The sequence below is a fragment of the Chelonia mydas genome, chromosome 2 (assembly GCF_015237465.2).
Source record: "Chelonia mydas isolate rCheMyd1 chromosome 2, rCheMyd1.pri.v2, whole genome shotgun sequence".
NCBI lineage: Eukaryota > Metazoa > Chordata > Testudines > Cheloniidae > Chelonia > Chelonia mydas.
This window is the reverse complement of record NC_057850.1, coordinates 176,757,823-176,776,615: the sequence shown is the minus strand read 5'-3', so window position 1 is coordinate 176,776,615 and position 18,793 is coordinate 176,757,823. Positions and strand designations below refer to the sequence as shown.

The following is an 18,793-nucleotide window of genomic DNA, read 5'->3' as shown; positions in this document are numbered from 1 at the left end:
GCCAAAAGATTGAATTTCAGAGAATATTGACAAGTTGTAGCTGTTATCATGATATGGCCAATCATTACCTTTTTCCCATTTTATGTTCCTTTTCTTTTTCCTACTCTTTCTATATTTGTCTTTCTACGCTGTAAGTTCTTGAGCAGGATCCATGCCTTCCTTCCTGCTTGTACAGTGCCTAGCACTGATTCAATGAGGGGATACAGGAAACAAGGCCTGTATTTGTCATAAAGAACAGCATAACAAAGGAAACAAGTCACATGTAAATTAAAGGCTCAAAAATTAAAGGCCCAGATCCTCTGCTTCTCCTGAAGTCCGTCTGCATCACTGGAGCAGCGGAAAGGGACCTTAAACCAGCCCTGCAGCAGTTCATGAGCTATCTTTGATTCCCTCGTCCTCAGTACAATCAGCATGCACGCAGTGAAACTGAGGATTTCTCCCAGACCATCTGTTTCAACTTCCAGAGAGCACAGTGTACCTGATAGCTGCATGTTCGTGTGGAGGCAAACCTCACCAGTACAACCAATGGTGCAGGAAGGTGCAGCTAGAGCAGGGATTCTCAATCTTTTTCTTTCTGAGGCCCCCCCAACATGTTATATAAACTCCCCAGCTACCCCTGTGCCACAACGGCCAGTTTTCTGCATATAAACGCCAGGGCCAGCGCGTTAGGGGGCAGCAAGCAAGACAATTGTCTGGGGCCCCATGCCATAGGGGCCCGTACAAAGCTAAGTTGCTCAGGCTTTGGCTTCAGCCCTGGATAGCGGGGCTCATGACCCCAGGCTTCAGCTCCAGGTGGTGGGGCTTCGGCTTTCTGCCCTGGGTCCCAGAAAGTCTAACATTGGCCCTGCTTGGCAGAGAACCTGAAACCTGCTTGTGGCACCCCAGCGGGGCCTGGACTCCTGGTTGAGAACCACTGAGCTAGAGCATACAAGGGAGTGGGTAATCTGTAGAGTCCAGCTCCAAGGAGTTCCAAGAAAACTTCCCACCTGTGAAGGGAGCAATCTAGGGCAGTGGAGGCTACTCCAACTGTTAAACTAGAGTAGGCTGCATGGATCTGCTCCAGGACCTTTTTCCTTCCTTCACACATCTCCCCAATACCTTGCTGAGATATTTGGGCTTAGGACTGGATTCACCCCTTAATGAAGCAATGAAAGGACTTACCATTTTGGACATGCTGTTTCTCCTTTCCTGTCGCTTGGTGAGACTCACTGTCCTTGTCCGCTCTAGACTCGTTTTTCCCTGGAGAGGCTTCAAGTTTGTTCACACCACTTTGCTGAGTCCCATTTACATGATCCTTGCTAGATTCTGTGCTCTTACTTTCCCCAGGATTTGGTTCTTTGCTGTTTTCTGACTTGGCTGTCATGGTATCCTCGGCTGGCTTTTTCTCCTCTTTTTCTTCTGTTTTCTTTTCGTCTGTTCCCTGATGAGCATTTTCCTCTGCTTCTTTCTTAGCTTTTTCTTCTGTATCCTCAGCAAAGGGAGAACCAAAATGAAGGGGGGAAAAATCAAGACCATCAGCAGATTTGCCAGAGTGATACCGTATCCACTTTTAATTCAATTTCAGCCATGTCCTCTCAAATGATCTTAACTTAGATAAATGTGGAAATTAACATAACAAAAAAAAGACACAAAACCAAAACATTTAGGGCGAGATCTGCAAAGCGCTCAGCATTGGCCTAGCTGTATTCCCGTTAAAGTCAATATTTGTTATCACATTTGAAAACCCCACCACTAATGCAATTGCAAATATGGACCCCAAATATTTTATATCTATGTATTTTAAAAAGCAAATTAAGGGAAGAACAGTTCAGCCAGCTGTGTAAAGGGAGGGCGAGAGGCTAGTTTCACCCATGGCATAAGCATGTGAAAATCAAAAAAATCCAGTTTGTCTCATGCTATATTCAAAACCAGCCTCATCTGGAAAACCATGGCCCTTCAAACAGTGCAGCATGCTTCCCTGATTTCAGTCTCTCTCTGCTGGCTTCTTACAACCTTCTTTTCCTCTCACTCTTCCCCACGTTTTCATTCCTTTCCTTGTGGTCTAATGCTCTGGCTACTAATATTTTACATGTACACAGTGCCCTTCCATCCTGAATGATCGTAAATTGCTTCACAAACATGCAATGATATACAGTCTACACATGCACCACAGATGTGCAGCCACCTCTGGGGTGGAATTTGCCTTGGAACGCCACAAACTAGTTTAGGTCAGAAAGAGAACAGTGGAGCCAAGCGAAAATGAAAGGCAGCTAAATGCAGCCCTTTTATCCCCTCTCCCCTAAATCTGCCATTGGGGGCGTGTCACATCAGAAACATGGTCATGTAATTCAGCTGGCCCCTCCCCACCTCAGCTTCCCACTAAATCAGCCATCTCCACTATTGGCCTTTTCTTTTCCAGGGACAGGATGCCTGTCAGCAGAATTGAGTAACTTTAGACCTTGAGTACCTCTATCATTGGGCCACCTGTTTTGACCATAGGGACTTGTTTATGAGTTTTAAAACAATGGAAGTACAGGAAGGGCTGTTAAGCATGGAAACAATCAGCCCTGAACAATAATAGCATTTCAGATTACGCATGTAAAATAAAGTTAATAAAGAGCAGTAACTTCCCCTTTTAAAAGTAGTCTGTGTTCATGTTCAGCAAACTGAATCTTGGGTTCTGCTGTGACAGCAAATACTTAGAACCAGTGATATAAGTATCCTGTCTCTTAGGCAGTTCTCAGACTACTCTAATTCTGAGTAGTACCACAAAAATACAGAACTCTGCCTCCTTTGGACTGCTGAACAATGCCTACAAAGTGCTGAGCACCCTCAATTTAAATCCAAATGCAGTCAATGGGAGTTGAAGAGTCTCTACATCTATGCAGAAGGCGCTCTGTATCTTGCAGGATCAGACCCTAAGCAAGGGAGTAAGAATTATAAAGTGTTTATTAAACATCTTCTCACATGTAACAAAAATTCTTTTGACAACTGAATCAGAGCAATTTTCTCCGGAAAATCTACCAAAAAGAGGAACAAAACAGAAGGGGAAAAAATGTCATTTTTGTAAGAAGCATCAATCTGTATTTCCTTGCCAGCAGCTGACAAAAGTTAATTAATTTTTAAATTAATAAATTATGGATCACATGAAAATATAATTAAATTAGATATGAGCCTCCCACACTTTATTAATCATTTCTTCAATAATCTAGTTTCCATAGATGGCTCACTATGCACATTGATCTTATGCCTTAGGAAGTATGATACAGTGAAGGCTTCCCAGATACCTCCCCTGGTTTTGGACTCTCTGAAAAGTTTGCTAACACTCTGCAACCTAATCACAGGAAACAGACAAAACTCGGTTAAAAACTGCAGGGAACATTAATTCATATAAAGATTTATTATGATACTACTAGAAATTTGCCTGCTATTAAAATTAGTGTCACAACATGCTTACTCTGTACAGTGCTTTTATACCTTGGGGCAGATGTTTATTCTGGTTCTTAATTTATAATTATTTAATAATGATCTTTTAAGTAGGAAGAGCTGAGCAACAAACTCACTTATTTTGCCCACACAGTCCAAGACATTTTCCAAAAATACTATACTCAGTATAAAAACACCACACCACGTTTCTGTTGATAATATCCTTACAAAAGACACTACAGTGTTCTACAGAAACAGTACAAATCAATTTCTTCTTTGCTTCTGATCCTAAATTGTTGGGTAATGTTGCTGTGCACTAATAAATAGCTGTTATGTGCTACACCTAGACTGTGACTGCATTCCGATTAATTAATGTATTATTATTGTTGTTAATATTATTATGTATTTGCAGTATAATTATGTCTAGAGGCCTCAACAGAGACTGATGTTCCATTGTGCTAGGCCCTCTACAAACACACTGAGCGACAGCCTCCGTCCAAAGAGCTTATCAGATAAATAGGTAAGACAAAGTGTCAGGAAACAGAGGCACACAGAGGTGAACTGATGTGCCCAAGGTCACAAAACAGGCCAGTGGCAGAACCAGGAATAGAAGCCAGGACTCCTAATTCCCAGTCCAGTGCCTCACTTTCTAGATCCCATTGCTCTGCCAATTCGATGACAAGTCCTGTGTTTGTAAAGGTCTTTAGAATGAAAAGTTTTGTATAAATGTGGCTATTACTAAACACACCCAGAAATGTATGAAAATTTAAAAACTGATGAGCAGAGACAAACCAGAACCTAACTAATGGTGCACGTGTCCATTTGAATCATGTGACTTCTTATGCATGTTTCAGTAAAAATCCTTACTCAAAGCACTCGCTGCAAATGGGTAGAAAACAAAGTTAAATCCCCAGGACCCATTGGGGTCTATCTAATGCATTTGTTTGTAGGCAATTTGTAAAGTATATATTATTAAGTTCCCTGATGGTCTCCCCTGCATACAGGATTTAGATAATGTCAGTGCGCACTTTTGATAAACTAACAGTATATACTATAATGATGGCAATCTCATGAAGAGCAGTCACGTGTTAAAGTGAAATAGATTGGCCACATACATTCAACAGTCATATACCAAAAACCATCTGGCCATACTAATGACTAGACTCATTTGGTAAACTTTCATTTGTTTTCATCAGATCTTTTTGATCCAAAAAGAACAGATGAAACACGTAAACACCATTTTAAAAAGTAAGAGCTATCTGAAATCAATTGGCAAATAAATGGACTTTGTTTTTTGTTGGCAAGAGAAGCTTTAAAAGGGGTTGATACTTTGTATGGTATGTTTTAACCTCAAGGAAAATTTTATTTGGTTAATAAACTTGTCCCCTTCTGCCTCCTAAAGAGGGTTTATAATTGAGGATGAACAATCTGCTTCAGTTAATATAAAAACTGAGCCAAATCTTCCACTATGCCTCAAGCCAAGTCCAAATCAGTCTGGTTAAAGAACTTTCACCGATCTCCATTCCTCACTTCTAAGAGATTATTATTAATAATAATGGATATCAAAGTAGCTCCTAAAGGTCACAGTCAAGATTGAGGCCTCACTGTGCTGGGCACTATACAAACACAGAAGAAGAAAGGAGTCCCTGCCACAGAGAAATGTATCTTGCCCTACAGCGACACAGTTTAATCTTGCAAACATTTAGTGCTGGGTGTATGAGTAGTTCTGAGCTCTAGTGAATGGGAGTCTTTATGGTATTAAGCCCCATGGCTGGCAAGTAAGTGTTTGTAGGATAGGGCCCATATACAGTACTGTACAATTCTACTGCCATTCAAGAAAAAAATAAGGTAATAAAATCAAACTGTCTAAATCAAACAATATAAAATATACTGTCGCAGTTAATCAAGGATCTGAGCAACAGGCATGCAACTCTGAAGAGATTTCACAAGCTGTCAAAAAGTCAGATCCTTCTTCTCATTTGAGGCCTGATCCAAAGCCCACTGACTTCCGTTTCCATTCCCTTTCAATCACCTTCTCTACCGTTCTCTTCCCCCCCAACACACACACATTTCCAACACCTGCGTGCACAGTATACAAAAAGGTATAAGGCTTTCAGTTGAGTTACATGGTATTCCTGGCTCCAACTGTGGTGAGTGTTGCTGGCCTCTAGAGGCAGATGGTTTGAGAAGTCAGAGCTTGCTTCAGGGCTAACTGGGCAGAAAAAAAGCCTAAAGGGGAGAAGGTAAAAGAGCTTTCAGCCTTTTATTATGAGGCTCGTCTGTTACCTTTGGTTGCTTTTGCTTTCCATTTCTCCCGGTTCTGCTGCACCACCTCGGTCCAGGTGGCTTTAAAACATTTGAAGTCCACAGTGAGTATTGAACAGTTGAGTGAGGCACTTCCTTCTGACCCAGTGCTCTTGACACTTGATCTTTTAACTTCTGAGGGGCTAATGCTATTCAAACTGGGAGACAAGATCACACAATGTGATAGGAATCAGCACTTCATACACTTAAATACAGCTAAGGAGTGAAACAGACCCTAGCCATAAAGTACTATACCGTCAATCAGAAAAAGCCAATATCCAAAACTTAAACTTCCTCCCTTTGTTCCTATGGTTGTGTTGGAAGAACCATATCATGAGACCATTGGGGAGATCTATTTTAGAACTGCTGAGATAATCTGGACCATTGTAAGGAACAGAGAGTCTAATTCCAATATGATTTACACTAGTGCAACTCTGTCAATACAGTGGAGTTGTTCCCAATTGACACCAGTGTGAGATGTGAAGTCGGCTCTGAGTCTATTGATAGCCAACACTGTGAATTTCATAGACTCCCAGGGTTGGAAGGGACCTCAGGAGATCATCTAGTCCTGAGCTCAATACCGTTAATAACCATATATGTTGCCTAATGCTATTAGAGTTGTGTGAAAGTTCCCATTCTCACTTTGCAAAGTTTTCATTATTAACATGGAAATTTGTGTGAAACTGCTCACCAAAAATGTCTTGCATAACTAAATTCCAATCACTAAAAATGTGACCCATTTTGCCCTTACATAAATAGGAATTAGTGCCCTGCAACTCTGTTCCCTTCCTGGATAGATAGAAATACCATAGAAGATGCTGGCTCTATAACCTTTTTATGCCAGCACCTGAAAAATTACTAAATGTCTCTTGAACTTTCTCTGAAGTGCCTGAGGCACTACTTATGCCCTATCTCACCTTTCTAAAGGCCCCTGACTCAATGGTGGGCTAGAGGACTGTCCCACCTCATCATCTCTGGACAGTAGTCTGAATTGGCTCTTAGTTCTAGAGCACTGAATTAGAACCTCTTGTAGCTTCTGGCACTGTCTGCTGCTTCGGTGAATTTTATGTATGTTTAAAATCAAATTCAGATGCAAACAAATTTGGAAGGAACCCAAAGAGCTACAAATATAATTAAGGATCCAGAAGGACTAATGTATGTGGAAAATTTAAGCGCCTAAGCAATTGTTGACACCAATGACTAAGGGCTGGGGGTGGAAGGGAATGACTGACTGGTAGAGGGCTTTATAGCTTGTCTAAAAGTAGAGAGGTAGTTGAGCTGCAAAATTTTAGTTTCAGTTCCAACCCCCTTCCCCAAAGTTCAAGGGCATTTAGGATTTAGGTTCTGGTGGTTTAGATTATAGAAACACAGGCCATGGAATCCAGCTTCTGAACTGTCCTGGATTTAAGAGGCATTCAAATATGGAATGTTGGTTTGATCCAATGTCTTTAAATATCTGTTTAGTGTAAAACACCAAGGATGGAAACAAATTATTGAGTGTGGCATAAGGGATAATAAGTAGGAGGAAAGGAAGAAAAGGAAAATTCAGTTTGATAATCAGGATATACTTCTTAATGGTGAGATCAATTAGACTTCTGAATCAACTCCCAAGGGAAGAGGTTGAAACTCCATTGCTGGAGACATGTACAAATCAATGGAGAATCTAAAATGTCTGGAACAATCCTACACTGACAAAGGGAGGAGCTAAGTGACCAAATAAGTCTTTCCTCTCTCTAATTTATATTATTCTGACTATTCAGATAATGGTGAATAGCATACAGGCTACCAGATTAGTCCCCATTCAAGCCTTTTGAATATTCACCCTAGAACAGTGCTGGAATTATCCCAGAACCTGCACAGGAGAAACCCTAATAACTCAAGACGGTTCCTTGATAGCTCTTATGGTGGAAGGTCAGGTTAAATGAAAGTGAGACTCTTTACATCCAAATTCCAATGAATTCTGATGTGGATATATGCATATATCGAGCAATAATTAACCAGGTCTGATTGTACTTCATGATCAATCCATTTCTACTACACTTCCCAACCATATTTCTCTTCAGATAGAAACCAGGACAGACGGAACCAATGGGAGGTCTTTGCTAATACCCAATGAGTCCAAAACAGGAAAGTGAGCCTAAAATGAGAGACAACACTCATGCACCAAAGCAAACATAGGTACTCACCTGGAACGTCTAAATCCAGTCATGCCAGAGCGGGAGGCTTCATCAATGAGTGGTGTTACAATCTTCTCTGTCATGTCTGTCAGCACAGTAAAAGTGGGCTCCACAATGAAATCAATAAAACCTGAATCAAAACACAGTGGACGTAAACAGAAGAGGTAAGTTTTTATGTTTTGCCCTTGCCTGTGAATTATCTAGTGTAGTAGCAGAGTGGATGAAAAGAATTACATATTGAAAGAGGAATTGAAAAAAGGACAAGGAAGAATGATATTATGCATTAATCTTGACCCACAAGCTGATATTTTGCATGCAATGGTAGCTCCTTAAATGTTGGAAAGAAAGTGTGGAAATTCAGAATATAAACAGATGCAATGAGTTTGTTGTTTTGCATGAGTTTTTTTGAGTATCTAAGCCAAATTCTCGGGACAGTTGGATGAGACCAAACTTGAAGGATGAAATTTCTGGAAACAGAAAAATAAAAGAATAGTAATAAATGACAGACTTCTCTGGGTATCTATTCCAAGTGTCGTGGAGCTATCAAATATCAGTGGGTTTTTGTGAATATTCTCATTTGAAGGTTTGCCCCACTTGTACTCATTGAGGGTCAAACGTATTCAGATTCTATTCATTTAATTTTTAACAAATTCATATATTATTTTTAAATCAGGAGGAGAAGGGAAAAATACAGAGCTAAATCTTTCCCTCTGTTGGCTTGCGTACAAGGGGTAGGGCTGGGAGGAAACAGTAAAGTACGTCTTCCTGCAAGTCAGCTCTTTGTGCAAGCAACAGGGATGGATCCACCCAGAGTGTTTAGGAAAGCACTAAGTTTTGGGTCTGCTAATATGCGCGCTTATACATCAGCTTTCAGCCATCCATAGCCCTGCCCTGTAGTGACACGATACAATAACCACAGGGTCAGTAACGCACTTTAGTGTTTGTAGTCACAGATTAGACACACTGATTTTTAAAGACAGATTTTTCAACTTTATTTTCCCTTCATACTGTCACTGTTCAGCAGAGTTAAGGTTGTTCGGGAGCCCTAACTGTACATTTCCATACTGTAACATATTTGGATTTATTTTTAAATTTAACCTGAACTCCAGATTTCTTGGGTTTACAATGCCTGGTCTGGGGATACTTTACAACACCCTCTAATGTATTTTACTCTAAATTACTGATGTATACTCTCCACCTTAACATAATTTTTTTCTGAGGATTATCTTACCCCTCATCTTTACACTCTGAGATGAGGGTCCCAAGGCCAACTGCCTAGAGCCGGGGTTTTCCACTTGTGATCTGTGGACCCCAAGAGGTCCACAGACTATGTCAAAGGGGTCCACAAAAGGTTATCACCACCATAGAACAGTGGTTTTTGATCTGTGGTCCGCAGATCTGCGGACTATGTCTAAGATTTCCAAAGGAGTCTGCACCTCTATTTGAAATTTTTAGGGGTCTTCAAATGAAAAAAAAGGTTGAAAACCACTGGCCTAGAGTTTATTTTCATTCCACGTTAAAAAGGACACCTAGATCATGCTAGTTAGGGAATAATTTCTTGAGAGACTGCCATTCAGGAACAACCTCATTTGATCATCAGCTTTTGTCCTATATCTTCTGAAGCCATGATTTTCTTTCCAGCAAGCCAAAGGACAAAAATAAAAGGCTCTTGCTACATTAATCAGCTGCAAGAGACAGTGATGACAACAAAGGCTGATCTCCAGTCAAACAAAGCTTCCTGCTGCCTTGGATAGAAAGAAAGGGGCTTTAAATAGTTTAACTCTCCTGCTGAGAAATAAAAACGTTGGCCTGGTAATTCTTTGCAATTTGCTGGGTTCCCCCCGCCCCTCACCTCCACTTGACCAAAGGCCTGACTTTAAGATGTGAATCGTCTCTGACTGGACTCGTTCCCAACATTTTCTTTACAAAATGAAGTGGCAGGTGAAAGAATGTGTCTCTTTTCTTCTCTTCCTTTTAAATAAATGGTTCTTGTTACATTGTTTAATTTCTGTAGAAATGACACATGCTAAAAAACCCTCTCTTTGCATTTCTGGTCATCAAGCGCGTTCCCCTGCTATGCTCTGTGCATCCATAACAACAACTAGAGCTGGCTGAAAAACTTGTAACAAAACATTTTCTCATCGGAATCTGCCAATTTGTCGAAATCAAAACATTTCACAGTGATGGTCCTGATTTTAACAATGTTCTGATGGAACTTTACCTGGTTTCCACCCATTTGGCTCCTCAGCAGCTCACCGTACAGACTGCCCCAGAATCAGGGACCTCAGGGCTTCTGAGATTTGTGATTCTGGGACAATCCAACAAGCAGATTGTCAGTAAGTTGGGGCTTCATCCCCTTTGCAGAGAATTTCAAAAATTTTGGATTTTATTCCAAATTGGAACAAAACCAGATTTTGAAATATTGATATCCTTTGCGAAAAGGAATTACCTTTTCTGCCCAGCTCTAATGACGACCTTTAGTAAAGCAGCAAAATATAACAGAACCTTAACTCTGAGCAGGAGGGAACCTCGAGAGGTGATTTAGTTCCATCTCCCCTGATACTGTAAACAAGCTGTTGCGATAGGCCAGAAGCTCTATGTCCCCACCAGAGAGTGGACTGAGAACACACACTTATCTCACAAATGACATTCCTTTCATTTGTTGAAAATGAGGGCTGCATGCTTTAGATAATAGTACAATTTGGAATTCATGAGGTACTTACTTCTACAAAGAAACTTAGTAATTACCATTCACTGGCACTATTTGTTAAAAGCTATGAATCAGATAAGCAAATGAATAGGAGCTGAATATTTCCTTAAGAATCTGGCCTCCGACTTTGAGAGGAATCTTACCCTCAACACGTACTGGGGAAAGATAAAGAGTTTTTGATTTAATGAAGGAGACACTAAAGATATCAAGTTATTACCCATATGTTGAGCAGACTGGAATGAAAACTTTATAATGTTAGAGGGCAAGATTTCTATTGAGATTGTGCCTGTTAATGCCAATTGGACACAGTTAACTGCACAAATTAAATATAATAATAAATAGCACAGAACTAAATAAATCTCTCTCTGCTTATTGATTGAGTGCCTGTTTCTTAAGCTGTAATTGTTTGGATAATGGTTTAATTCACCATTAATTCTGCAATGATTTGCACACTGGAGGCGGTCATAAGGGTCTTTTTATTTAGAGACAAATTCTGGCCGACCTGTGCATAGAATACAAAAGAGGAGGAAGGTAAAAGCAGCTTCTCCACACAGGCTTGTGCCCTGCACAGAAGCTGGGAAGAATTCCTTGGAGCGTGGCCCCTGCTCCCTCCTAGGGCCTCTGCAGAAGCGAAGGGCCTGAAACGGGGTGTGTGGAAGGTGAGGCCTTAGCTCCACACACCTTTCCCTTCACACCAGCCAGGAAAGCTGGGAGTGGGGAACATTGTTGTACCCCCTTCCAGAGCAGTGCAGCAGCCACGCACTGCCTGGGAGTCCCCAACAGGGATTCTAGTTGAGCTGCAGTTCCCCTGTATTTTCCAGTCCCTGTCTGGTCCCCCTCCAGCATTCTGAGGTGCCTATGGAGCCATTTTGCCCTTAGTAGTAGGGCTCCTCGGAGCTAAGATCAAGTGTATTCTCCTGTGTGTATCCACAAAGATATGGATCTGAACTTCTCCAAAGTTCAGGGATGTTTGGATTTAGGTTTCCATTTATCCCATGACAGTGCTGGGGACAGCTGTGAAATTTCAACCTTTTACACTTTTTTCAGCTTGGTTATAAAATGTTTGGAGGGAAAAACAAAGCCCCCGCTCCCCCCCCACAACACCTTTCTTTAAAACTTTCTCCCTCTGTCACATGTTTAGTGTCAGGGGTGTGTCTACACCACAGTGTAAGCCCAGGGTTAGTAGAACGCAAGTTAGCAAACCCTGGGTTTGTCAACCTATGGCTTGAGTGTCTTTGCTCATCTGCAACCCCAGATTAGGAATTGTTGAACCTTGGGTCCCAACGTGGGGCTCTAGCATGTACATTGTACACTGCATTACGTGGGCCAGAGTCAAACCATCCATATCCCAGACTTCCTAACACCTGCCCAAAATGTGGTTGCTCTAGTCCTTTGCTCATGGTGCAGTGAGGGAAAACTTGACAGTACATAAAAATCGACTGTCCAGAGGTCAAAGAAAGTCAGCCTGTGGAATTGTGGGATACTTCTGGTGGACTCCCAGAGCACGAGTCCAGTGGGGCTGCATCTACACTGCAAATCCACAGAGCTAGAACTCTGGGTCCTGGCTTGACTCAGGCTTAGACCCTCCACCTCTGTGAGTTCCTGGGACGTGGATCTAAGCCCTGGGTTAGTGGGATCTGTGTGTAGATGGAAGCAGGTTTAGGCTTGAGCCTGAGTTCAAACCCTGGGCTTACATTGCAATGTAAACATACCCAGTGTTTTCTCAGTTACTCCTGCTGTCCCTTCCACCCACCAGTCCCTTTCTCTTTCCATTTCCCCTGCCCCTTGTTCCTCTCATTCCTTCATTTCCCCCATTCAGCCTCAGAAACCCGTTTCCATAACTCCCGGTATCTTCTCTTGGCCCCAGACTCCTGCACATCTCTAGGCCGCTTCTCCCCTCTTCCTTGCCCCTCCATAGTTACAGATTTATTGTCCCCTCCCCATTTCCATGCCTCTCAACAACTTCAGGTCTCTTTCACCACTCCCCTACTGAACATTCTCCCCAGACCTCATTCACAGTTTCTCCTGCAGGAGTAGGAGTGGAAAAGGAAGCACTGTTTTGGGTCACTGCAGGCTGCCACCTCCCTTGCTGGATGGGGAGTGGGGAGATGGGGGCAAGAAGCAGTGGTTGGAACCAGTATAAGGTTGGGGGTGGAGCTTGCTGACTGGAGAAGTTGAAACACTGCAGGTGGGTTAGAAGGCTAGGGAATCAATTAAATGAGCAAAACAATGACTTTAGTCAAAAACTAAAGTAACGTGTATTGAAGCCAGGATTCCCGCTTCATAGTGCAAGTGGATTCTGCGCTGCTCAGGACCCCAGGAACAGCCACCATACAGCCAGGCATAGTGGCTGGTCCAGCAGCAGCATTTGTGTTAACTCAGTTCCCCTTTAGTACAACTCTCATAAATCAACTCAACGTGGTAGCTATTCAGCTCAGACTCATCCATTTCGGGGCAATAGCGTCAGTGGAATTTTTTTTTATCTTTTCCCCCCTCTCTAAACTAATTCAAAGTGATGAGCGCCCAGAGTGAACTTACTCCCATTGGGGGAGAATTTCCCTTTAAACTGCCGCTTTGAGTCCTAAGTGAAGTACATTGGAATGACATACCTATCTGAGACTGAGCTACCATAGTAGACTTGCGGTCACACAGTGGGGAGAAAGGAAGCCCTAGTTCTGCTTCTTTGTCACCCTGGAGAAACAAAATTGAAAGCATATTAGAATACAAGAAGAGTCACTTAACATCTGTAACAGCTCTGGACACTGGAAAGGCCTCTCTCATTTTTTAATTGAAGCTCTTGTTACACCCTTAATTGCAAGACTCAGCTTTTTAACAGATAACTTTGTTTATTCTGGGCATCCAAATCCTTTTCTTTAAGAGCTTCTTGCGGACAGGTATCACCTCACTGTCCACCTACAAGCCAACCTCCTCTTGCAGCAACTGTGCCCACTCTATTCTGCATGCTCCCCCACCCTATTCTGAAGGGGGCAGCTCCTGTTTCTCTTATACAGTTTACATCACTATTAACAAAAATAAATATTCAGAACTACTACTAAATATAAACCACAATCCTATTTCTAAAACATCTACTCCAGGGACCTCACACTTTTAATATTTTTTAAACAGATAAATCACTTTGAAGGAGATCTAGAGATTGAAGACATCAGAGATTGAATCCTAACATTTGACTGTGTATCACTATGCTACAGGTAAATGTTGATTACACAGCACTCTTTGCCTTTTGGGTGTTTCTATGGAACACCTTGAAAACCCAAGAGGATTCTGTACAGCACTTCTCATGTGAAACCAACAGGTAATGGAACTCTATTATTAGAGTAAGTCCACCAAGAGAAAGTATCTGTCAGGACTCCTCCTCCATGGTTTGAGTTCTATTTGTATTTCTTTATATACATTTGTATCTCCACAGGGTGGATCTCACCACTTCAGATTTTCCCCCTCAATAAAATACTGAGACCCTCAGCATGCTACAGCTGGTAGGGTTGTTGCCCAAAATAAATGCTGAAACTCAGATACCTGGACACATTTTCCAGCTACCAGAACTGCATGCCCACCCCTGTCATCACACAATTATGCGGGAGATGGGGTGTTAATATCCCTTCTGTGCCAACCCTTTTCATTGTGTGCATTCAAAATACATTTGCTCAAAACACCCTTTAATTTGTTTCACTCAGAAAACTGCGAGCAGAGAGGACAATAATTTACATGAGATAACATACATCTGCCAGTACTCCCCGCTGACCACTCAGATTTAAAATAGCTTGTGAAATATGCTAGTATCAATGCTTTAAATCAACATCCCACTCTAACTTTGTTGAGCACGGTGACCATGTTCCACGTGGTTGTGACTGGGAGCCAAAATATACCACAGCAATTTCAAACTACCACAGAAATCAATGGTGAGCATGAGAAGTCCTGGATGTTTCTTTTCTGTGGTGGTACACAGCCAGCCAGGTTAAATGGTGCCTCAGTCACGTCTGGGGTCTTTGGGTGCAATAATAAATAAGTAGCAACACTCTTCCTCTATCGTATTCCCTTTGGCCCCTGCGTATTCTTTGGTCTGCGTAGTCACCAGTTCTTTGGTGAGCTTATATGTACCTCAGTAGGTGACTATTCTGCAAAGTGTACTGCCCTTCTGACTTGAAAAAGCATAAAGATGATGTGAGGTGAGATTTTTCTTAGCACGTATATCACCACTTCTTGAAAAGTAAATCACTTTAATGGTTCCAGACCAAGGTTGGTAGTGTCCTCGTTAAATTGGGACTACAGCAATATCTTTACATTTAAGGCTTTTCATAAAGCTGACTGAAAAGAGCTACAAAGGGATCTCACTAAAGTGGATGACTGAGCAACAAAATGCAGATGAAATTCAGTGTTGATAACTGCAAAGTAATAGACCTTGGAAAAAATAATCCCAATTATACATACAAAATGATGGGGTCTAAATTAGCTGTTACCACTCAGTAAGAGATCTTGGAGTCATCGTGGCTAGTTCTCTGAAAACATCCACTTAATGCGCAATAGCAGTCAAAAAAGCTAACAGAATATTAGGAACCATTAGAAAAGGAATAGAAAATAAAACAGAAAATATCATAATGCTGCTATATAAATCCATGGTATGCCCACATCTTGAATACTGTGTGCAGTTCTGGTCGCCCCATCTCAAAAAAGATATATTAGAATTGGAAAAGGTGTAGAGAAGGGCAACAGAAATGATTAGGGATATAGAACAGCTTCCATATGAGGAGAGATTTAAAAGACTGGAACTCTTCAGTTTAGTAAAGAGACGACTAAGGGGAAATATGACAGTGGTCTATAAAATCATGAATGATGTAGAGAAAATGATTAGGGAAGTGTTTTTTACTCCTTCTCATAACACACAACCAAGGGGTCACCCAATCAAATTAATAGGCAGCATGTTTAAAAATAAACTAAAGGAAGTACTTCTTCAAACAATGCACAGTCAACCTGTGGAACTCATTGCCAGGGGATGTTGTGATAGCCAAAACTATAACTGGGTTCAAAAACGAAATAGATAAGTTCATGGAGGATAGGTCCATCAATGGCTATTAGCCAGGATAGACAGGGACACAACCCCATGTTCAGGGGTCCCTAAACCTCCAACTGCCAGAAGCATCTGACACTACACACTGTCAGAGACAGGATACTGGACTATATGGACCATTGGTTTGACCCAGTATGGACATTCTTATATTCTTATGGTAGAAAGTTTTTAAATTTCAAAATGTTGTCCATATTTTGAAATAAAAATAAAATAATAATAAACTTCAATGGCATTTTCACTAATTTTTTCTCCCTATGTTTCAACCATCTATGGAGCTAGTCAACATTTGGAAATATTACAAAATTTTCAAGTTGGAGAGGGGAAGAAGGTTAATAAAATGTTTATGATTTTTCTTCTTTTTTTGATCAGGACTACCTTTTTAAAAGTTTTTTTGCTATTAAAAATAAATTTAAAAAAATAACTTTTATTGTACTTAAAACAAAAAAAACAACCCTTCTTAGGACCAGATGGAGGATCTTATGAGTATCACACAGGAATCAATCATGTGTCTGGATTTGTGGCTCTGGCAAAAGGAGGCCCTGCGAGAACTATAGGTTAGACCAGTCCACATGTCTACAGAAAGAGCAACATAATTTTTGCCATTTGTAATGATATATGTCCAGCTCTGTAATCTACAATTTACTGAGCTTTATTGGTTTCCATGACTTCATAGCAAAGTCAAAATCAAAATGGAGTTTAAACTGGCATAAAAGTGGCAGCAGAGTTCGGTCAAAGAGAAATAGGAAGACTCATTATTGAAAGAAATGACAGTCTGGACCTAATGCTGAGTACTTTTACTTAGGTGTACCCAATTCCTGAAGATCTTCAATGGTTGGCAAGCTGGGTACTATGTTAGACATTCTGCCTTTTGGTCATTAGAAATTCATTCAGGGGTGCTGGGTATAGTTTTGCTGGATGTCTGAAAGACTGAGAATTTCCAGTATGTTGATAAGGACAGCATATCAGACACTAGCTTACAATCAGACAAAGCAGTGGAATTTCACTGAAGTCAGACGAAAGAAAAATTGTATCTACTTTGTTGCTACAGTGGGCATCTTCCCTATGAAAAATATAAGTGAAAGAAGATGTTGACCTATAGGATTCATTCTCCCTCTCCCATCCCAAGCCCGCCCACTCCATCTCTCATTCTGTCAGCAAAACTACAAAATAATTTTGTAAACTCCCAGGCTACCTGTCTGAAGAACTCCTCTAGCAAGGACATGGTCCAGCGATGATGAAGGTCCCAGGCCTTGGCTGGATGACTGATGTCTGCTGTATGCAACAACAGTGATAAGGCTTTCGGCTTGTCGATTCTGCAAATCCAAATGACTGAACAAGTTAATTGTCTGCACCAGTATTGAAAGAGAAAGAACAAAAACCAACCAAGCAAGTAAATGAGGCCTCCATAACCTTTGGCTGGGCTACTTATAGATTGATTTGCGTGTTTATAAAACTTGACAACTATGAAAGATTAATCTAACTTCCCCAACATAAACCTTTCCTTTGGTAATGGAGTCATTCAAAAGCACAATGGGAAACTGGAAGCATTAGCCTCGCTTATTTTCTTTGCAGAGTTTTTGTGTGCAAATGAGTGAGTTTTGAACATTCCCGATATTCTCAGTTTGGGCTGGGTTACCGTCCAGGAAACTCCAGTCAGTAAATAGTTCTAGATTATTTTAGTCTGTTGACTTGGTTAAACAATTAAGGTCTGATTCTGGTCTCACTGTGATAAGCATGAACAATAATTCCATTTAAACCATGTGAATTCCACCGGTAAAAAGCTGGTGCAGGTAAGAGATCAGAAAACAAACTCAAACTCTTTGGAGACACTACAGATCATAGAAGGCTGAAATCTTCTTAAAGCCATGCCACTGAGGGGCTAACCCAGGAGCCTAGTGAATTATTATGGATACTGCCATGCAGTAATCCCAATCTCTCGCTGCCCCAAACTGGCAGGAGTGCTGCAGAAGCAATACACATAGCTCCTGAGAGGAGACAGCAGCTAGTATCATCCATGCCTGATTTAGGTACAGTTTTGGCTGGCTCTGGGAAGATGTGCGCCAAGCTCTCCTTGGCTGGAAGAATACTACCCACAATTCAGAGTGTTGAGGGTTCGGATAAAATGGTGTGTGGAGGGGGGCAGAGAGAGTAGAGAAGATACTCAGGGCTCTAAGTGGCTCACAGATGATCTCTGGAGAGGAGAAGGCCTTCCTCATACTGTTTTACCTGTTCTATAGCACACACTTGCTCTCTGTGGCTCTGAGATTGCTTCCCTATTGTCTCCGATTACAGAGCCGGCTCCCTGCAGTGGAGGCACAAGCTGTACTCTGTGCAGCCGGTGTTGCTCCCAGCGCCTGTGACTTGAGGCCATAATCAAGCTCTTTCAGTCATACCCTTAGCTCGATCACACATGCCCTTTATCCTGTATTGTTAAGAAAAGGAAAATGAATGGGCTGATTTATCCCAAAGCTTTGCTATTTAGATGCTGTGGCCTGCCAGAATATCATACGGGCACGTGCCTGAGTGCTCACGTGTGAATTCATTCAAAATCCAACAACAGAAACAGACGTGGACATCAAAGCGTCCTCCAGAGAGAGACTTTTGAAGTTTAATACAATTGCAAAGTACCAGCTGAAATGCAGCCCTTCATTGCACACAGAATCAGGAGGTGACTCACCCTTCTGGCTGCTGCAAAGCATTCTTCATGGCTTTGATTTGCTGGAAGTGACAGGACATATCAGTGGCCAACACCATCTCTATCACCAAGGCCCTGAATTCCCTTTTGAGCGGATATCGAGCCAAGAGAAGGGAGGAAAGAGAAAGAGAAACAAGTTAAATAACACCGCTGTTTCTTTTGTTGGGTAGCTTCAAATCACTTCTGACATTTCCACTCTCCTCCACTTGCGTCACTGAACTCTTCACGTTATCAGGGCAAAAGGGGAGAGGAAGGAGGATCTCATGTTGTAAATACCAGCCACAGAGAGAACAATTTAGTCAGATGATTAACTCTTGCTAAGAGAAAGCCCAGAGGTTTCTGACAAGTCCATTACGGTCCGCTCTTTTCAATTAAACACAAAGCTCCCAAATCGATTTCTTCTATAGGAGGCTCTTAAA

General features: G+C 41.5%; 1 protein-coding gene across 7 annotated transcripts in view; it reads right to left on the bottom strand.

The window, feature by feature from the left end:
• PDE1C (phosphodiesterase 1C) overlaps positions 1-18,793 on the bottom strand; it is a 500,442-nt gene that overhangs the window by 58,954 nt on the left and 422,695 nt on the right. For all 7 annotated transcript variants that reach the window (XM_043540641.1, XM_037890096.2, XM_043540642.1 and 4 more), the window contains 6 exons: positions 18,357-18,458; positions 16,872-16,992; positions 13,206-13,287; positions 7,896-8,016; positions 5,692-5,867; positions 1,162-1,461 (listed from right to left, as the gene is read on the bottom strand). In XM_043540641.1, the coding sequence (XP_043396576.1) occupies positions 1,162-1,461; positions 5,692-5,867; positions 7,896-8,016; positions 13,206-13,287; positions 16,872-16,992; positions 18,357-18,458 (902 nt within the window). The remainder of the gene's footprint in view (positions 1-1,161; positions 1,462-5,691; positions 5,868-7,895; positions 8,017-13,205; positions 13,288-16,871; positions 16,993-18,356; positions 18,459-18,793) is intronic.